Here is a 22,750-nt window from a genome sequence, read left to right as displayed (position 1 = left end):
GTAACCTATGAAATCTGGTTTCACCTGGAAGGAAATCCTAAGAATAAACTCATTTGAGAGCATGGTCTACCTAGGAAGAACTTAGGTCTAATACATGCAATTTATAGTATTTATCATCTAATAAGCTTGAACAGTTACAGTGGAGCTGAACAAGTAAACAGTTACCAAATAAATAAATGCACCCGAGAGCAAAGTTAAGTGCAGGACACCAATCACAGATGTAAACAGCTAAGGCACAGTAAAGCTAAATGCTAATGGCTAATGCCTGTTCAAAGAAATTATATTTCAATCATACTTTAATTTGAATAAACATATAAAACAAAACTAGTGAAATACAAACACATTAACTTTTAAGTGGAACATATTGAAAACGTAGATAGCAGAGAAAATGACAAGTTATAAAACTCATGCATACAGCAAACCTCAATTTATCCTGAGCTATTAGTTCTTAAATATTCTGCAGTACTGGACAAGCCACCGCTAATTAAGTTTTGAATGAAAAAGCTTTCCTGTTTATGCAACCAAAGGTATAATTTGCAAGAAATTGCATTCTTTTATTATAAGGCACAATACATATTATAGGATCATTAAGTCATTGAAGTAAAATAACTTTAAAAGGCAAACAGAGTACATTTGCTTCAGATTGTTTTCTGATTTGCTGCAGACTATATATGTAAACATGGAAAATTTCAATTTTTTTTAAGAGAAATGGGTTACAGAACTGTATGTATATATGTAATGCTTACATGTGCAAATCTAATCCTGTTCCTCTCTTGTCCAATTCAGCTAAATCCCTGTCCCTATAGGGAAAAGCTGAGATGAGCTCTACCAGGACATAAGATGGACGTTAAAACAAGCTTAATCAAGTGAGTTTGTCCATAAAGACATCTGCAAACCAAGTCAGAATTGATAGCCAAAGACATCATGAGATCTAATAGAAAACAGCTAAAGTTTGAGTCATAAACTAAAAAGTCAGATCAAGAGCACATCACAGAATCACAGAATCACCCGGGTTGGAAGGGACCTCAAGGATCATGTAGTTCCAACCCCCCTGCCTAGCAGGGCCACCAAACATACACCTTTACTAGATCAGGTTGCCCAGGGCCCTGTCCAACCTGGTCTTGAACACCTCCAAGGACGGGGCATCCACAACCTCCCTGGGCAGCCTGTTCCAGGGCCTAACCACTCTCCTAGTAAAGAACTTCCTCCTTAACATCCAACCTAAATCTTCCCTCTTTCAACTTAAAACCATTTCCCTGTGTCCTGCTATTGTCAGCCCTTTCGAAGAGTTTACTCCCCTCCTGGGAGTAAGTTCACTTCAGGTATTGAAAGGCTGCAATGAGGTAACCCTGCAACCTTCTCTTCTCTAAGCTGAACAAGCCCAACTCCCTCAGCCTGTCCTCATTGGGGAGGTGCTCCAACCCCCTGATCATCTTCATGGCCCTCCTCTGGACCCTTTCCAAAATCTCCATGCCTTTCTTGTACTAAGGGCACCACACCTGGACACAGTACTCCAGATGGGGCCTCACAAGAGCAGAGTAGAAAGGGACAATCACCTCCCTATCCCTGCTGACCACCCCTCTCCTGATGGAGCCCAGGATCTCATTTGCATCATCTCAGTAAGTAGATTTAAAGCATGTGCTGATGCCAACCTAAAGGTCAGAATGCCCCATAGTCTACAATACAAAATACAGTCAAAAACATGAAGCACACAAGGTCAGATGGGCTAAGCAAGTACTAAAACTCTGTAAAGCATTAGAACTGAAATGGAACATTTGCCTACTGTAAATGACATGAATACCTACAGTCCACATCCTTATTCCTCTTCAGTGTCTTAAACTATGATTTTCTAGTATAAACAAGTAACAAAGCTTAACACGAATGTTATCCAAGAAATTTCAAACACAGTAATTGTATGCTTAGCTGTGCTTAATGATGTAACGTGATAGAAAATAAAGTGATAACAGTGGGATATCAATGTCTGCAGCTGCAATAAATGAGGACAAGTCCAAACACATCAGCCAGAGATGCAAAAACAAAGAAAAAAAAAAAAAAAAAATTGCTTACCTTTGGAAGGCCTCACGTAGACAGGAATCCCCAGATACCCTTGCCTCCACTGACAACCCTTAAATGAGGTCTGGGAAGAGGTGGATCCTGGCTCCACCCCTTCCAGTCACCCAGGTGTACTGCATGCACCTGAGCTTCCCTGAGTTGGCCCTGCCTTCCCACCAGGTGCTCAGTCACTGCTTGAAGCCCTGACTTAGCATTTTTGCTACACCATAGGAACTGTAAGGACTAAAACAGCAGGACTGTTTTTCTTAACTGAGCTGTAGTTGAAACCCCTGTGCAGTAGAATTGTGAGTAAAGAAATACAACATGTGAAAATCGCATGATCCATGATGCAAAGCTTCCTCTCTGCCCTCCCTCTGCCCCCTCCCATCCCCCTTCCGCCCCTTCAATTGTTAGAGAACAATCTAGATTCAAGAAACACTGAATATGGCAAAGGTTTTTTGGCAATACAGAGAGTATTTCTAGTGGTTCATAAGGAATGCTGAACGAATCATCTTTAAGCATTCTGTTTCTCCTTATTTAATCTTTTGCAGCAGACTTAGTTTTATAAATCAGTATACTGTTTTTCAACTTGGAATACATTTCATCCACCCATCTATTAAGGTGACCTGTTTCTCCCTTGGATGCACATACTGTACAAACTGTTCAGGTTTTTCAATGTAAGTTATAGAAACCACAGATTTGCCTTAAGTAGCTTAAATCAGATGTAATTTTAAGAGTGTGCTATGCTCACCATCAGTACTTCAGTTTTTTTAATTCCATTTCCATTGGGACTCAAAGTTCTTATTCAGATGTCAGCAACAGTTTAACTGATTCTCTTACACTAAAACAGCTTGCATAGGAAACAGGAAATAAAAATCAGAAAGGTGACATGACAGAGAAGGCTCACAAGGAAATATCTCAGCCAGCAATGTGTGTAATCCTTACCTCAAGATTCCAGTTGACACCACCATCATCCGCAACTGAATAGAGAAGTTTTTTTCCCCCCAGTTCCTTAGTCTGGAATTTGGTATGTGGGGCTGGTGGTAACATGGCAGCACTCAGGAATACGAACTGTGCCAAGCACTTTATCAGGGGAAAGAGGAGTCCCAGAAGTGAGGTAAAACACCAATAAATTTTATTCTCTGAAGAATCTATACCTGCTGGGCAGCCAAAACAGTATATGCACTAGTGGAAGGGACGCCAGGGCTGCTGTTGTAGGGGAGACAGAAGCCCATGGAAACACTGCAACACTCTTCAGAAACAGCTGACCAGAGCTCTTGACAATAAAGAAATAAAACAAAACATAAAAAATACAGCCTAACCCTCCCCCTTAAATAAAGAAGTGGGATGTACACAAATTTATCTTTAAATCTCAGCTAGTCAATTTGACCCCACGTTAAAGGGATCTCCTTTAAAACAGCTGTCTCAAAAACAAACAAAAGAATACCAAAAAAAAATAGTAGGTGATTTTCAAACTAAAAACACAACCTATCAGCTTTCGACTTACAGTACCAAAGTAATGATGAACCTGAGATTTACGGAGACTAATTCTAGCCTTCCCACTGTTACAGAATGAACAAAGTCAGTGCCTCATTAAACCTCATTTTGCAGATCTGAAAGTAAGCACTCACTTGGCTATTAAATGGTTACAGAATTTTTATTTTTATTTTTATTTTATTTTTATTTTTAAATAAATCCATCATTTATTTTAAAGAAACAGTATTTATTCAAATAATTAACAGTTATTCTCTGAAAATTACACTATCATTCCACAACATGTCAGAAGAACAATAAAGCATCAGCAGCTATCAAGGTATTGCAACAAAACATTTATTCTTGCAGGTCTTAAATCAGTCTGAAATGCGTAGTGCAAGAATGATATGTCAGGTACTTGTGCAAAACTTTGTTTGCTATTTGAAATAATCCACTGCAAATTTAATATCTGCTTTCCCAAAGAAACATTCCTTAGGTTAGCTCTGTCAACATTCAGTATGCCTCTACAGATATGCACCTAACTCTATGCAAAAATATACATATACAGTGGGAATGTATGTACATATACACATACAAAATGAGATACTTATAGTAGCTACTGAAACAGCATTTCTACTGAGCATTCAACAACTTTAAAGATAGTATAGCTGTAATTGAAAGTAAACAGTTAAATATATTTTAGTAAACATCTTTTCTTCTTGATTTTTAGGGCCCTTGAACAGGAGCCCTACAGATACTTTATCTGAGGTCTGCTTTTGAAGTAGAACAAATGTTTCTGTAGTCCTCAGATCCAATAAAAATAAACAAAACATTTTCTTTACAGACTTCTTCACTCCAGTGCACAAAATCCTTCTATTGCTCCATTTATTCCATTAGTGTAGGGCTTAAATGATGCATGAGGCTTTCAGCAGTGAGGTGAATGTCATTTGTAAGGACCCAATAAAAAGATAAACAATATAGAAACCATAACTCAATACTGAAAAATATTTGCAAATAAAAATACAACTGTAAACCGAACATTTGGGTCCTGCTTCAGACAGAAAGCAAAGTAACTTCCCCCCAGCAGCAGCACACCCTGATTCAGACTGGCATTTAGGAATGTGCTTATTAACATTAGGCACAGGCTTTAGTCAATACAATCTAAGTTCTGGCTTATATATTTTCTTGAGCCAGAGCCTCAGTGATTAGAAGAGGCTCAATTACAAATTAAAAGTAGCAAAACAGTCAATAGTGCACTGGGAAAATTAAAATGTACAAACTCGTTTCAGATTTAACAACTGGTTAGATGTGGTAAGTGCAAAGTCAGAATGACAAAACTTGCTTTCTCAGTGCTATGTGCCAGAAGAATAAATAAACAGCAGTGTAAAACATTTGATTTTAATCTCACTTCTGCTGCATTCACTAACAGATTTACCAGATACATTGAATAAGTTGTCTAATTTCTTCAAACAAGTTATTTTTCCAATGAAGTTCCTCAATGCAATCAAGAATAGAAGTAACTGATGTGAGAAATGTTATGGCACCTAACTACCAGAAAGAGAAGAAAGGATAAATTGATTCTATATGGGATGAAATGCAGTAAGAAAATAAATCATTTTCAAAAATATCATAGTCAGATGTACACCAGATAGACACAGTTTAGAGATGCAAAGTCATGGAACTAATGCATTTTCTTATCTATTGTACCCCTCTCCATTTCAATTAATTTTATGTCGCCGACGACAAATTTATAGAATAAGATACTTACTGCATTCTTAAATTAAAAAGAAAAAAAAAGAAAGAAAGAAAAAAAAGATACAAAAAAAAAATCACACTTTTAAGCAGATGTTAATCATTTTTATAGTGTTAAACACATAAAATATGGTAGGTTAACAGCATGAATTTTAACAAACATCTTTTCTTCATCCCAAAAATCTCTCTCCAGTAGTTACAGGATGGTACAGAGTATAAACAGAGCAAGAGCTTTTGATAGTGCTTAAATTTCTTGCATCTATCAAAATCTGCAAGAACAATAACAAGAAGATAGCAAACAAAACCCAGGTGCCACTCTATCACATAGCAAAACTTCCAAATTTCAGAATTTTTGCAAAATCAGTTATCTCAGATCCATCTTAAATTATACCATGGCATACTCACAGAATCAGCAGTAACATATAAACAGATTTTCTCTGCACTGTACAAAGTATACACTCCAAAAAAGCCACATAATTTTGCCCAGAAAATACATATTTTAAACTTCAAACTTAGGACATCAGCTGGATCATGATGCATCATGAAGCGTTCTGTTTTTCTGTAGCACTGTATTTAGCTCCTGAATCACATTTGATGGCAGTTTGTTATCTAATTCCAATGTAGTTTTGTTTGTTTTGTTCTTGTTTTTTTTCGGTGGTTTATGTGATCTTTGGCACTGGTCAGCTGCTCCCACACTCATGTCCTCAGCACAGATAAAACTCCGATGTGTTTTGGCATGATTTCGCACTTTCTCCTCCTTGCGCTCCAAACACTGTGCCACAATGGATGCTTTTTCTTTCAAGTTTTTTCTTTCTTCCACTAAGTCAATTTCATTATGCTCATCAAGTTTTAGTTTCCCCACTCTCAGTTGTATATCCTGAGTGAACAAATAAAGATAAATAAGATCATTCACATTAATAATGTAAACAAGAATATTTATATTGCAATTTTTTGCTCTTTGATTTCACATAACATTTTAAAGAAGAATCAATTTTACTAAAGATCTGAGATAGCATAGTTAATAATTCTAAATTTCCACAATTTCTACTATTATCTTATAAGCATTTTTTGGTGATCATATTTCCTAACTAGTGATACTTCTAAAAATTACATCAATCTTCCAATAAAACGCACATGATCATGAAATGAAGACATTTATTTTTGTGTATTTTCACATATTTACTATTAGATTTTACACTCTACCACAGCAGATTTTTTTCAGCAGATCCATATACTCTTAAAATTTTCTCAGAACCCTTACTGAAAATGTCACAATTTTAATAACTTAATGCCTGAAATAAGTGAATGCACAAAATACTGCTTTGCATAAGCATTTACAATACATAAACATACAAACACAAACATTTGGAGCAACTGTTCAGTAGTACTTGGCAAATTACTAAGCTTTTTTTTTTTTTAAATTTTATTTTGACTAGCAATTTTAAGTAACATATAGGTAACTCAAAGAACAAGCTGATGGCAATATAGCTGTTTTATGTTGGTGGGTTGTATTCAAGTTATTAAGTTGCCAGAGATGAGAGGGAAATTACATGCCATGGCTAAATCTGCAAATATGGTGGGCATTTAAAAACACACATGTATAGTAAGAGTGCTCTGAACCTGATGTTAACACTATTTCAAAGCTTTGTGAGCTTTAGTGTGGTCTGGTAGTCTACTTTTTTGCATTAAATATGCTCTTGCAGGATGTCCGCTCCAATTTGGTGGAAAAAAGTCGAATTTCACAGACTCCATAGTCACTCTACAATTCATAGAGTAGTAGAGTAATAAAATCATAGAATGGATTGGGTTGGAAAGGACCTTAAAGATGACCCAGTTCCAACCCCCTGCTAAGAGTAAGACTGCCACCCAATGAATCAGCCTACCAAGGGCCCCAGCTAACTTGGCCTTGAATACCTCAAGGCATGGGGCATCCAAAACTTTTCTGGACAACCCATTGCAGTGTCTCACTACTCTCTGAGTAAAGAATTTCTTACTAACATCTAACTTACATTTACCTTCTTTCAATTTAAAGCCATTCTTCAGAGGAAAGTCTGAAGCAATTCAAAGCAAAAAAACAGTAAATGGGAACAACAACACAGCAAGATTTGCTTCTAAAGTGCATTCCTGATCTTAACTCAGATACTCACATATTTGTATCTAAACTAGCTCCCCTCTAGAACTGAATATTTTTTCGCAGCTACTTTAACATATATAAAAGTACCAAGATTCCATCAGATAGTTTGCTCATGTATGAAACGTGAACAACTTGAAAAAAATCCAGCCAACCAGAATGACTGCTATACAACAAAGACAAAGAAAACAGTCCCTCTCAGCCTTGAGTGTATTTTAGTAGCCAAAGATACCATACATGAAAGAAAACAAATTCCAAGATCTGTTTCCTCTACAGCTGTCTTTTCCACAAATTGAATGATCTGTCTACAATAAATTCCTCTACCATTTACTTTATTCGTTTTAAAGTCATGTTTGTGCAAATTAGGTGAAGTGTAAGAAGGAAAATAGTAAATATTAAATGCTTTTGTTATAGAGATGTAAGCTGTACAATGAAGTATATATCTGTGCATCAGAGCTAGCAACTATTAAGTAGTAAACTAAAAAAATACTTGGATGATATAAAAGAGTTTCTAATAAAGCCGGTAAAAGCGTGGGTTTTTCCATACTATTTTTAGTGCTATGAAGGATAGTATTTTTAGTTGAATTCCTAAAGAATGCAATTCACCCACTAATAACAAAATATTGGTGGCCTAGCCATGCAACAATATATATGTATCCCAGAACAATGATGAACATGAGAGCATAGTGCTATGAGTTACCATAAGTGCATGCTATAGGGCACATCTTCGGCTACTGAATATTTTACTAACATAAGTACCAACCTCTATCAATTAAGAATCACCTGCTACCATCCTGCAAGGAATATATTTAATATGTTCATCAATATTCAGTGAAAAAAAATCTAGGCGCCTGGGGAACTATCCCAATGACACACATTTGCAAGAAGTTCTGTCCTGGGAAATATCTGAGAAAGTTATAATTTTCCATTTAAAATACTTTTATGATTAAAATCAGTCACACATTCAATTTCATTTAATAAATCAATAACAGAATTAATATCTGATTGTATACACATATTTGAAATACAGAATGTGTGAAATAGCAGATGTTGTGCACTACCTTTCAGAAAACAGTAACACAATCCAAGCCATCTATTGTTATTCAATAAATGAAAATGTAAAGTATAAATCAGGATCAGCAATCTTCTGTTTAAAGACTTTTTATATCATAATACAATTTTGCTTCTTCTGAGAAGAATACTATTTCTGAGATTACTATTGTCCTGTGTATAGCATAAACTGCTGCCCCTCCACCCCCAAAACAACACAAGAAATAAACAAACAAAATAAACCTATTTCCCAAAATAGCTTTGTATAATGTAAGTATGAACGGATCAAATACAACACTCAAAATTAAAATATGCCTCCTTCTCTGAAATAGTCATGCATATTGGCAGGTATTAATTATTAATGTAGATTCAGTATTTAGTTCTTTTAAAGAACCATATATACACTATGTACAAGAATCTTAATTACTAAATATATGTGCTGTAGAATTATTAAATTGATGGTGTCAAATTCTGTCATTCCATTCTTAATAATTACTTTTCTCATGTTAAAAATTACACTGCTGTAGGAATTATTGGGAGAAGAGTATGTATAATGTAAAAACCTATTTCCAGTTAGAAGAAGTTTTACCTCTATATTTCAAATGCTGAATCAAGTAATATGTAAATGATTATATACATGTATATATGTATATGTAGATATGTATACCTATTTACATTTTCTATTTTCTGAGCATCATCAAATACAGTCCGATTCTATTCAAGTAAATTACCGCTGAGAAATCTTGTTTCTTTCAAAATGTTACACAGGTATAACATTCTAAGTCAGAAAGGAAGTTTTTCATATCTCAGTCTTCAAGAATTTTAAAACAAAACTTACTGCAGATGCTAAATAACAGTTGTTGCCTCAATTTCAGTTAAATGATTCTATAAGAGAAATACTTGTTTTTAAGTGCACTGTTTTCCATATATGCAACAAATGGCATAGGGGATAGGTAGAAATTTTCTGATTCTAATTGTTATTAGGAGAATTTTTAGTAATAAAAGTGTTTGGAAATGTTCTGTATTATATTTTTATGTTGTTAGCATACAGTAAAATTACTTTCAAAAAATATCAAGGGGGAAAAAAAATGCTTTCTCCATATTGCAATTTTAGCACCAGAATGTATATTTAATCTTGTTGGTTTTGGATAATTCTTTTTTTTTTTTTTTTTTTTTTTTCCCCCACCCATCTTTAGAGCACAAACTGCTGACTCTTTTAACTGCCTGGAGAACTTTTAGTCTCTTTTCCTGCCTATATGACAAATTAGATCACATTTTTACTTTAAGTTTCCATATTGCTCTGTAAAGCACACCACCATTTTTCATAAACCAGAGCCTTTCAGAAAATGCTTTATTTTGTCATAAGTCTCTAACAATTTAAAATAGGGTATTTTTCTTTATTGGAGAAGCACTACAAATCTGTGAGAATAATGAAGTTGTGGCGTACAGATAGATATATATCAGTTCACAAACTACACTGCTGTGCTGTATTTCTCTATAATTACTCATATGAAATACTCATTTTCTACCAGTCTTTTACTGTTCATTCTGATGCTGACATGCCATGTAAAAAAAAAGAAAAAGTGTTAAATTTTTATTTTTCATGATCTAACTTGGTGTTACCCTTCTTCAAATATACAAATACTGTCTGTATAAAACTTGTCAAGATCTAGTCACAACAATGAAGACTGAGATTTGCATTTTCAAGATCAAATGAAAGTTTTCTGAGTTGTCATGTACAGAACATGGCAGTCCTTGCTAACAAAGCACATTAGTACATAGAAAAAAAAAAAAAAAAAAAAAAAAAAAAGAAAAAGAAAGAAAAGAAATAAAACAACCAACAAAAAGTCTGATATTGTAAAGTGTTAGGGATTTAAAATATTGAAGCTCAAAATCCAAGAAAACTTCCATCCTAGAAGGCTGGAATCTATAGTAGTCTCAAAGAACATTACACAGTTCTGCAATGGACATAGGTTGCTCCGAATGTAATGCCTCCTATTTATTTCTGTGGAAACAACAACAGATACTAAGCACAATAATACTATTTGACAAATAGTACAATACAATTATCAGCTACAAGATACTATTTTTTAACATAGTAACCACCATTAGCATTTTCACAGACAATGAACAACAGTCTGAATGATGCACTCATACAAATCTGCAGCAGTGGAGGTGACTCACTGTCACTAGCACCACTGCTGAAATCTCAGTGTTCACCATCCATTGTTGACTTTTTTTTTTCAGCAAGCACTGATGAGTGTCAGAAGGTGCAATTTCTTTCACACAGAGGACCTTAGTGACACACTTTTGCTTCATAAGCATTTCCATGTCAGACACAGTCACACTGCCTCTCTGCTGCCATCAGTCACATGGCAACAAAATATAATGGAATATTGCTGGGAAGGTTCAGTCTTTACTGTCATACCACAAACATTTGCTTCTGATGTTGTGGGACATAATAAAATAGAAAGTATTACTTTTAGAGCAGACCTCATACATCCAGAATCAAGAGTACAAGAGTTAAAAGCATGCATAAGGGGTATGGAGTAAACATAACAAAAGGAGACAAAAAAATGGAGGTGCTAGTTAAGAAAGCACCGCTTTTGCTCTTGCTTTTGGTTTGTTAAGGAACTGTGTCAACTCCAATGATTTCTGCCTGAAACACTGTCTCTAAAGGACAATAACATATTCCAAATTACCATCTTTTTTCAAAATCTTCTAAGATATGCAAGAAATAACACGCATATAGTCAAAGGTCCAAACAGTTTCCCTGCATGTATTCTCTTCAGCTTTCAGACCACTATTTTCCCCAATCAGTGCCTCCAATAGCACTACATCTTTTCAGCTGAAAGTAAGGCACAGAAGTCCTCCTAGAAGCACCAGTATCTCTACATGGATGCCAGAAATTATTTTTAAGCTTGGATGATTGAGGTTGAGACATATCAATAGTGCATATATTGTAGAGACACTGAAGTCAGTCTCCATAAACAGCTGTAATTAAACCCTGACCTTTCTCTTTGAGACTAAAAATATTACAACTTAAAAAAATCTTGTAGTTAGTTCCACCTGAGCTTTCCCATCACATTCACTGAGCATATCTAATCCCAAACAGATACCGTGGAAAGCAGAGAAGGTATGATGGAACACATATGCTCGAAAGTTTCCAATAACCTTATTGAAATAAAACTGTAATAACATGCAGTAGTCTTATTTACTTCTAATGAGTAAACCTTGCTCAACAAATAAAATCCATTATTGGTTTATTGTACAGCCAAATTGCTGACAGAAGATTAGGTCACAATAAGGTAATTTTGTTTTTACAGTAAATTGTCCTAAGAAATCCATAGAATGAAAAGGATTTTGACAGTAAGAGCGCCTACATTTTCCATTTATCCAGATCTAAAGAGGTCATTATTACTGGACTATTTAGAAGTACAGCATTGTCATTAGAACTTCCACACCAAGTTTAAACCCTACTTACTTCTGTACTCCCTCTGATTTTACAAGTGTTCTTCTCCTGTTGAATGGGAATTAGTTGTAAACCTCCAATCTTTGGACTTTTAGTTATAGACTGTTTTCTTGCTTTTCCAGCAGGCGGCCATATATTGGCATGCTAAAGAACAAAAAAAATTCCTTATTTTTGGTGTGCAATTTCATAAAGACACATCATTCTTTTGTATGTAAAATCATATTGGAAAAAGCTACCTACCCCACATGACACTGCATTTTTCTCATGGAGAAGGGGGAACTGAGTATGGTGTTTAAAATTACACTAATAGCTCATGAATGCTGCACAATACTGGGTAAACAGAATCAAAATGTCTCTATGCAGTGTTCAAGCATTTTGATCTTCTCTCCACAATAAAATTATCTACTAGTAATAGAAAACATTCTCATGCAAGACAAACACATGTATTTGCTCAAAAACTTCCAAATTCCACAAAAACATGTTTTCAGAAGAGCTAATACAAGTTTCCAACCTAAAACTACCCCAATTTGCAAATGTGTTTAAAAATTTACATTAATAACTTAGCAGAAAAATATTGCTTATTCAACAATAACAGAATGTGTTTATCCAGAAAGAAATGGTCTAACAGTCTGAATGCCCCCCCAGAAACATAACCTACACTTGAATAAATTTGGCTTCTGGTCTTTCCTTGTTCTATTGAAACAGGTCAATTTTGGGGAGAACCACAAAGTACACATCTTTATTCATATGAAAAACATAACTGGGTAAAGAGAGAAAGAAAAATTCATTACTTGAATATTTCAAATTAAACCCAATAAAAAGACAAGCAATATAGCAGGCATGTCCAACCTATGGCCAACATGTGTCTCAGTACAGCTTGTAGTGCAGCCCATCCATCACGGCAGCAGCTACGCCTGTCAAGCAGGCTGGCCAGGCCCCAGGTGTGCAAATGTTACTCAGCATGAAGCAAACTTCAGTCTACTATGAAACCTATCTAGGCTGAAAACAAGACACGGGGCACACTGCAATGTTAGCTGAAGTTATGGCAAGTAAATTTATGCGTTTTGACTAAACACTGTCCTGTGAGAAGTAAAAAAAGATATGCAGCTGTACTTTCTATTGTGATAAAGAAATCTGAGAACAGGTTTTGATATTATCTAAAAAATTGACACGTTTTTAGTATATTTGCAACTATGTTCCGGTCAACACAAATATGCAATCAGACATTCAACTGAAAAAAACGATTACATCTCTCTATTGGACTTTTATAAGCCCAATGTTAGCAGAGAAAAATATCCCTTGCCTCACAATCACGTCTTATTCATGTCATCACTCTTTAGTATTATGTTCATTTGTGTGAACAATTGTTCCCAAGGGTGAAGCACAGAAAAAAAAAAAAAAAAAAAACAAACACCAGAAATCTGACTTTTACCTTGAGAACTCACTAAGAATTGAAACTACTGAAATCAAACCAGCCTGATGCATTAGTTTCATGAAAATAAGGTCAAATATCCCACTAATTTCATAGCTTTGTTGTTTTCCTTTATGTTTTAATAAGAAACACTAAAAATTTAAATGATTTCTTACTTGTATAAGTTAGCTGTATTACAAATTTTAGAAGCAGCTCCAAAAGTAATGCCTCCCATTTTATTTCTTTGGCCACAACATCAGTGATGGATGGTGGTGGTATGGTAGTAGAGGTTGAATATTTCCACCAATATTCCATTGCATTTTGTTGCCATACAACAGACAGCAAGAGAAGGGCAGTCTGACAGAATGATAACAGATGTGGAATTGCTTATGAAGTGTGTAACTGAATTCTTCCATAAGGAAAACATTTCACTCGTTGACTTTCGTTGAGCCTTTATGGAGACCAAACAGTGAATGTGAGTACAGTGATACAGTAGGTGGTGTGTTTTTAGAGTGACAACACCAACAGCAAGTTACCTCCGCTGGTGCAGTTTTGTATGAGTGCAGCATGCAGGCTCCTGTTCGTAGCAAACAAAAATGCATAGCTAATAGTGGTTAGCTAGCACCTTGTAACTGAGAATTAGATCTACCAAACAGTTAACTGTACTTATTATATCTGTTGTAGTTTCCATGGAAATAAATAGGAGGCATTACTTTCAGAGCCGTCTACACATATGCAGCCCAAGACGATTTATCTTCACTGCAGCTCAGACAAGCCAAAAGGCTGGACACCCATGCAGTACAGCAACAAGAACTCAATACAGAGAAGTATTTGCATGATAGGAGTGCAAGTATACACACAGTGTTGGCCTGAGTGATACAAAAGACTGTTCCGCTGTAAGAGCTCTTCCTTGTGAACATTAAGAACATCCATTTTTCTTCCAATAAAATATCAATTATGTTTTATTTGAAAGAAAAGATCGCTGCCAACCAAAATAAATTTATTATGGACCACAATAAGGGTAGTGAAGCACTAAAACCAGTCACCCAGAGTGGTGGTGGTTGCCCCATCTTTGGAGACAGTCATGCTCCGGCTGGATAGGGCCCTGAGCAACCTGATCTAGCATGTTCATTTCAGGAGAGTTGGACTTGTGTGAGCTCTAACAATCCCTTCCAACTCAAATTCTTTATTTCTAAGACTTGAAAACAGAAGTGATTCCAAAAGTGGCTAAGAAGCTTTAAGTGAGCATCTGAATTAAATTGCCTCCATTAATTTTCAGCAAGCCTAGGGAATGTAAGGCTTTAAGGATGTAGCTCAGTTTCTCTTTTGTGTCTGTAATATTTCTTAAAATAGAACTCTGGGAAAATATAACACAAATACTAGCAATGAATTAGGCTACATAATAAATTCATTGATTCATAGTTTTGACTTATCCATCCAGCTTTACCTTATAGTAAAACAGTATGCCTCTCCTCACTCAAAGAAAAGCAATGGAACTGGAAGTAAAGAATTGCATCTATTTCCATATCAACTAATTCTTTCCAACTGTATGTTATACATGTTAGTAGTCTTGGACAAAACTATTGTAGAATAAAGAAGAACATTTCAGCCATACTTTTCAGACTGACTTGGCATAGCACTATGAGCAACAGCTGTTCTTCTCCAAACTCTTTCAGTATTTGACCATTTGAGTACAAGGTGAATAATCTCTGGGATAAATTCTGTAGTAAAAAAAACAATTCTGTAGTAAAAGCACTCTTGTACTTCACAGTGGTACCTACAACTTGCTTATCTAAAGAAAGGCAGTGAAGCAGGGGAAGGGTCTGGGAAACAAGTCTTATGAGGAGTCGCTGAGGGAACTGGGATTCAGTCTGGAGAAGAGGGTGCTCAGGGGACATCTCATTGCTCTCTACAACTACTTGAAAGGAGGTTGTGGTGAGGTGGAGGCCAGCTTTTTCTCCCAGATAACTAGAAATAGGATGAGAAGTAGTGGCCTTAAACTGCACAGTTCAGGCTGGATATTAGGAAGAACATCTCAGAAGGAGTGGTAAGATACTGGAACAGTCTGCCCAAAGAGGTGGTGAAGTCACTATCCCTGGAGGTTTCCAGGAAGAGGGTAGATGTGGCACTGAGGGACATGGTTCAGAAGGCAAGTTGGTGATGTTTTGATGGTTGGAGTAGATGGTCTTACTGTTGTTTTGCAGCCTTTACAATTTTATGATTCTCACTTTCCTGTTTAGACTCTCTATATTATTTACACTTCAGGAATTAAGAAATATTATTTTTTTCTCTTCCTTTTCCTGATAGCAGTACAATATTACTAACACTGATTAAGTTTTGGTTTACTTGAGAACCTAGGAGCACACTAAGAGATTTATCTCCCTCCTAATTGCATCAGGTCAGTTAATGCAAATATCTTAGTTCTGCAAAATCTTCTTTACACTTTATCAACTTGTAATCCAAATTCAGCTATTCTACTGACATAAATGAAACACGCTGCCTGAGGCCCTTCCAATATAAAGTTTTCCAAATACTGTGATAATGTAAGGTAGATGAATGTTATTTTCTCTAAGCATGGAATCCACTTGACAGTTTTAACCAGAAGTAACAACTTCAGTTGACATTTAAAGTTTTCTTGTTTAGAAAGGGGATAATGTGACAAAAATGATCTAATGCTGTGTGATAAATTTGTAGATTGTACCATAAGTTTCAGCAATGTGAACTATTGCATTCTCAATGAGAAATTTTCTATGTAAATAGCATTTTAAGCAGTACATTCTAATAAAACAATACAGGAAACTATCTTCACCTTAATTTCACACATAATTTAAAGATTGTCAACTTTTATTGTTGTCCAGAACACGGGTTTTAAAAATTAAAAAAGAAAAAATCTCAATGTACCTCATTAATACCATCAGTTTTTTGGCCTCAGGAGAATGAAGCACTCTAAATTAAATTAATAATAATAACAACAACATACAACAGCATTAATTCATAATTTTTATAAAATGCACATTAAGTTTTTATGTTAGAAAGGATCTCTTAAATGTTGGTGAGTTTGCCTGTTTTTTATCTATACTGTCGAAGCAACATTCTGCATACCACACTACCTGATCAGAATCATAATTGATTGCCTTCCTTGTGATTTCATGTCAGAAGGGTTTCAACAGAGTTACGAAGCTTGTGTGAGTTATTTCTAAGTAGTCTATATCAATAACCTCTGAGCCTATTTCTTGTGACACTGCTCATGTTATGCCCATGAGATGTATGCCAGGGTTGGTGGCTGTTTCCATAGAAACTACAATAGCTATTTCAGTTAAGGGAGCTGGATAAGACAAAAATTTGAAAGTTTTACTTAGAAGGTATATATATTATATTTCTAGCTCTACCACCTATGAAGGTCAAAGACACAGAAAGACAAAGGCTTTCAGAAAGCCTTTACAAAGTATGCATTTGCAACAGCAGTTTCTAGACCACTTAATGTAATATGTGAAGTTCACAGGTTAGCATGAATCTATCACTGTTTATTCAGTGTGATATCCCTCAAAGTTCCATGAACATCATGGGTAAGACAATAAAATCAGTCCCAAGTACAAAACCTCTTCAATAACTTCAAATCTGTTCCAGTCTCACGTCAGACTGCATTCTTCCCACCTTCCCATCTCTCGCTTCTTACCATTTAAATACTAAACTCCATTGGCAAAGGTGTTTTATTTGGCCCTCAAGATTACAACCTCATAAGCTAGTAACAAGTAGATTACTTAATTTTAGACAGCACAATTTAGGGCCAGTGTTAACTAAGCTAACTCGGATACCAGGAAAAATACACCTGTGTTGGTACACCTCTCCAACAAGGCTAGTTCCCACCACTGTGTTTAAACAAGGTACCATTTTTTCACGACTGCCTTGCATGCAGCAACCACATAAAGAGAGCTCAGGCTCTGCGGCACAAACATAACCTTTTTGTCATTGGCTAGAATTTCACACAAAAGAGGTTTGCTGCTGCAAAGGAAATGAGTTGTCTTTCTTTAAGCAGCTTCCCTAGTACACAGAAGGAAAATAAGATCTCAGAATGTACCAATGTTCTTCTCCCTAAGCCTCAGAGCTCCCAGCTTTCATATGAAAATGCAATTGTAAACAGTAGTCTTCAAAGACTAAGCCCATATTTTTGCAGCATTAACACACTGAGTACTCCAGACATCTTAATGGTATTGCACGTTTATCCATAGTGCATCTATAACTAATACATATGTCAGTTTAATGGGATTTTCATTACAGTAGTAAAGTGGGCATTTCATGCATTTGTTCAGGTTAGTACCTTTGCAGTAAAAATGCTGATCATCCAGTCTATCTGCGCTTCCTGTCCATCACAACATATATGCCTAGAACACAGAGTTCAGAAGGAAAAAAAAATTTAAAAATGTAATGCAACTACAGCTACTAAAGACAAAATTTCTAGACAAGTTCAAATAGTGTTTACATACATTTATGAATGTTGCCAATATTCATTTTTTAAGATGCCCATAAAAAGATAGCAAATTATTATTATCTCAAATTATCACTTAATGCTATTTGAAGGCATTGTGTCTGCTAGATTTAAAGCATGTGTATAGACTTCATGAATTTTGAATGGAAAATTTTAAAAGTATTTGCTGATTTATGGCCATAGAGAGGAGACAGACACCTAACCTCCTTAAGATTCGCAAAATATATCAACCACAATTGTTTATTCAATTAGGAAAAATCTAACAAGAAGTCAAAATTTAAGCAAAATAATGTCTGCTGGTTTTATAATGTTGTTATTTTGAAATGGAAAATTTCAAGAAACATTAAACATTGAAGTCAAAATAATTGTATGTGTTTTATGTTTACATACCACTGATGCTTTTCAGAAATCACTACAATTCCCCAGCTGAAAAAAATTAAAAAAATTCAAAATTAGTTCCAGAAACTCAAGACAGGAGCATTTTCCTGAAACTGTAGGCAATGATTATGTAGTGTTTTTTAATCTTTTTATTTGTTTTTTGGAAGTTTCAAAGTGTATTGCAAATCTATTGAGAGTTTGATCGTTTATTTCACTCATTTTCCCCCAGCTGACTTACAGGTTATAAGCATTCTCTTCCGGACATAGGTTTATTGCCAAGTCCTGGAGATCATGGCTGACTGCCTGCCTTATTTTGGCAGCTGTACTTTTTGAAAACTGTTGGAAGCAAAACAACTACTAAGATAGTGTCCAAAAAGAAATCACAATGAAGTCTCTGATGTGAAAAAAAAACAACAAACAAACAGATACTCCTAGGGCTCTAGAAAAGACTTTGTGAAGTCTGAGTCTGAACGCAGACTGAAAATAAGCCTCAAGGAAATAACCTACCTGCAAAAACTCATTTATCTACCCTTTGCTTTCTTATTTTAGACTACTCAACTACTTATTGTACATTAAACAGAAAAAAATACCACAGAATACCCCTCATGCCATCCTGTTAAAACAAACACAAAAAAAAACCAAAAAAAAAACACCAACACAAAACAAACATGAAAAACCCCATGATACCCAACCTCACCAACTTTTTCTTCACAATAACTATACTTTGAATTTACAGACCTTTTTGGAGGATGTTTTGATATGCCAGCTGTAAAGGAAAAGTTCAGACAAATCTGCTTAAAGGCTACAGCCTGCTTAGAATCCCCTTGGTAAAGAATCTTATTGTCTCAGTGTCTCAAGGCTTTGAAGAAGGAAGTACTAGAAACATCTGAGAGAAACAGGTGTCATTTTTCACTCCACTTTTCCAGAGACATAGTCACTGATACTTGTAAAGGGCATAATAGTATTCATCTAGGAGAAATATAAAAAATAATAGGTGTCCTGAAAAATGAAATCCTATGTTGAACAACAAGGATTGTCACTAAAGGCTACATCTAATAGCTTTTTTCTTCTCTTCCCTTTTTCTCGATGCAAAGAATGTGTGTCCACCAATGAAATGCAGGGCACATACTCTAAAATTAAGTGAGCTGGCAGCAAACGTATCCACAAGAGATAGTACACTTAAGATTAAGGAAAGCCAATCAATAAAGTAATTTCCTAGCACAGAAGAGTTAACATGGAACACAAGGACAGAGATAACATCGGAACAAATAATATTATGGAGGGTAATTTAATACAGAATACTTCAATTGGCTTCTCAACTTTCTCCAGATCCACAATGTTTTATGTTCCCTTTTTGCTGAGGCACTACAGTACCTTGCTACATGTATTTAGTTTCTTTTCTATTCTTACTTTGTTGGTGGCTTCATCTTCTTTTTCACTCCAAGATAAAGCTTCAGTGAATTGACAGGCAATACTTTTTCAGGTTTGCTAGCCTGCAAATAAATTAAGATTTTAATTACTGTATCAGGAACGTACAAAAGGAGAAAAAGCCATACAACTCTCATGGCCTGAATCACTCTTCTCTAATAGATCATTGTGCTTTTTCCCTCACTTTCTTTCCCATTAGCAGAGGGTGCCAGTCACTACTACAAGCAAAAGATAGCAAGAACTTGAGCTCAACACGAAGCCATAAAACTATAACAAAATTTAAATAACAGAGATGTGGTGGTGAAAGTCACAAGACTGGAGGGCTACTCTGAATGAATGCAAACTCTTCAGGAGATACAGTTAGCAAAGATGAAGGGAGGGCTGCCTTCTGTGATAACGGCTCTCTTCCAAGGAATGTCAAGTGTCACAGTATTTCCTCCAGACTACATAATTAAGATGAAAAAAAAAAAAAATAAAAAAAAAAAATCAAACAATCTTTAAACAACTGAAGAAAGTAATCGGACAATAGATCCCAGATTTTACAATGCAAGGGAGGATAGGGCTTTTCTTCCCCAGGTAGTCTCATGGAAGCAAAACACAGCATGACAAGCAGTCCAGTAGATTTCTAGAGGGTATCTATCAGGATTTTTTCTTGATACTGGCATTGGATGGGCCAACAGTGGGTGATGCAAATCTGGATCTACTACTCACAGATGGCAGTACTGACTGTAAAGACCACAAAATTCTGGTACTTAAGATCCTGAGAAGAATAACATCGAAACGTTAGCAGAGACCAAGAAGAGCAGATTTGGGCTTATTCAGGAAGCTAAGAGTTCTGTCCATGGAGGAGGCAGCTTTCAGGGGTAAAAAAGCTCAGGAAATATACTTAAGGACAGCATTTGCCAAAATCAACGATTCATGTCAATACTCAGGAAAACAACTGGAACTGTCAGATGAGTAACCCAGATGGTTCTGGTAAAGCTCCAGCACAGAAAAAGGCAGCATACACAAAGTGACAAAAGGGAGAGGTTATGAAGCAAGAAATTTAGAAATGCTGTTTAGGAAACATAGGTACAGTGGTTGGACAGCCAAGGCTGATTTGGAGTTCAGACATGCTAGTAAAGCTACAAAGATGACTAGGGGAATTAGCTGTCTCCCAGCCTCGTACTCCCTGGGGAAATCCTGGAGCAAGCTTCTTAGAACACTTTTCTGAGTACACGGAATTGACAGTGCTACTGGGAACATTCAGCACAACCAAGCTGATTGATTTCTACAGTAAGATGACTAGATTTGTACATGAGCAGAGAGCAGTGGATATCAATTTACCTCAACTTATCAATGCTTCTGACACTTGTCTCCCAAAATAATCTTCTATTCAAGTTGGAATATTGAGGTCTCAATGAATGCAACATCACTATCAGTAAAATGCCACTTGCATGAATACACTCAGAGGTTAATGGTTAATCAGACATACTCTAACTGCAGGCTTGTGACAAGGGGAATACTGCAGTAGTCTGTTCTGTCCTTTATAACATCTTCAGTAATCACATGGAGGAGTCAATCATTAAGCTTGCACTGCAACCTATATAACTAGTCGATACACTTGGGAATATGAGAAATTTGCAGAAGCTGAAGAAATGGGACAATTCAACAAAGATAAACATCAAATCCTGTACTTGAGAAGAAAGAACACCCTGCAATGACTCTAGAGAGTAGCTGAAATTTTTCCCCTTCTCCTTTGCACTTGTAGTCCTACATCCAATTTTAGGTCCACCAATGAAAAAACATTCTTGAGTGATTTCAGCAGATGTCCACAAAACTGTGTGGGGGCTGGAGCACTTGATCTGTGATGAGAGACTGAGAGAGGTTGGCTTGTTCAGCTGGGAGAAGAGATGGCTTCAAAAACCCACAAGTAGGTCTGGGTAGGTTACATAGAAGGTTATTCACAGTGGTGTGTGGTGGGAAAATGAGAGTCAGTTTGAAACTAGAGAGTTTCAGACTGAATATGAAACTTTTTTGCATGAGGGGAGTCAGGTATAGGAACAGGCTGTCCAAAGAAGTTGTGCTACCTCTGTCCTTGGGAGATTCCAAGACTCAACTGGATCAGACCCTGAGCTACCTTTTGGACCTCATTTCTGACCCTAACATGAAAATGGCAAGTTGAACCCCAGATCTCTAGAGGTTCCTTTGAAATCAAATTAATATACAGTATCATAGAAACTTCACTGTTTTGATAATTGTTGAATAAAAGAAACATTAACAGAATGCATCTCTACCTGCATATATAATTTTAATTTGTTTTCAGTGAGAATTCATAAATTACTTATTACATGCAATCTTATTAAACACCATTTTTTCCATGTGTAGCGTCATCTCTTTCTACTATTCATTTCTGACTACATCATAAAATTTAACCAAGACTATTAGTGGTGGATAAACATCTCTTAAAAACAAACAAACAAAAATCTAAGTAAGTTATATTTTCAGCATAGTATCTCTTTTTTTTTCTTTTTTTCCTTTTATTTCTTTTTATTTTTTAAAATATAAAGCTATTTAAAAGTAACACCAGCAAAATTTCCTCCTCAGTTTAGGAACTTAATACTTTATGAATCAGAATGGCTTAAAAAGCAGATTGCAAAGTAGTACAATAACTGTACTGTATCATAAACTTTTTCCAAGTTGCTAATTAAGCTTTGATGGGCTTATTGATATACTCTCACATTTGTGCCAATTTGAGTGTTAGCAATAAATTCCAATACACTATTTTTGACATTCTGGGGTCATTTTAACTAGAATAATATCCACAGTCTCACAAGACTGCACTTTTTTTTTTTTTTTTTTTCCTGCACTTGTTTAACAATGAATGTGCAAGTTTACAAAAAAACTCCCATTATACTGTATGCAGCATGCAGTTCTAACTTCATATTACTTCTAACACCACTATCTACAGAAGGTTTTCATTTTATTCACAGCACAAGGGAATGTATGCACTCATAAACATTTACAAAGCTAGTAATATAGCATAACCAAAATAGCTAAACCAACAAATTGATGCAAGCTCTATTTACTAAAGCCTCTGAAATAAGGACCTTAAAATCTTGTACTTCACTAAAAGCT

At 35.6% G+C, this 22,750-nt stretch overlaps 1 protein-coding gene across 9 annotated transcripts in view; it reads right to left on the bottom strand.

Moving 5' to 3' along the window:
• Window positions 1–3,695: 3,695 nt before the first annotated feature.
• The window catches only part of ARAP2 (ArfGAP with RhoGAP domain, ankyrin repeat and PH domain 2), a 115,636-nt gene continuing 96,581 nt past the window's right edge, over window positions 3,696–22,750 (bottom strand). For 5 of the 9 annotated variants that reach the window (XM_015862517.3, XM_085545572.1, XM_085545573.1 and 2 more), the window contains 5 exons: window positions 19,616–19,698; window positions 18,218–18,253; window positions 17,660–17,723; window positions 11,943–12,074; window positions 3,696–6,154 (listed from right to left, as the gene is read on the bottom strand). In XM_015862517.3, coding sequence (XP_015718003.2) covers window positions 5,807–6,154; window positions 11,943–12,074; window positions 17,660–17,723; window positions 18,218–18,253; window positions 19,616–19,698 — 663 coding nt within the window. In that variant the 3' untranslated portion in view covers window positions 3,696–5,806. The remainder of the gene's footprint in view (window positions 6,155–11,942; window positions 12,075–17,659; window positions 17,724–18,217; window positions 18,254–19,615; window positions 19,699–22,750) is intronic. The other 4 variants (XM_015862518.3, XR_014945462.1, XM_015862521.3 and 1 more) reach the window with 4 other exon arrangements.

This window comes from Coturnix japonica, chromosome 4, assembly GCF_054131305.1.
Source record: "Coturnix japonica strain WE chromosome 4, WE-NBRP24, whole genome shotgun sequence".
NCBI lineage: Eukaryota > Metazoa > Chordata > Aves > Galliformes > Phasianidae > Coturnix > Coturnix japonica.
The sequence above is the reverse complement of the archived record's forward strand: the minus strand, read 5'-3'. Positions and strand labels throughout refer to the sequence as shown.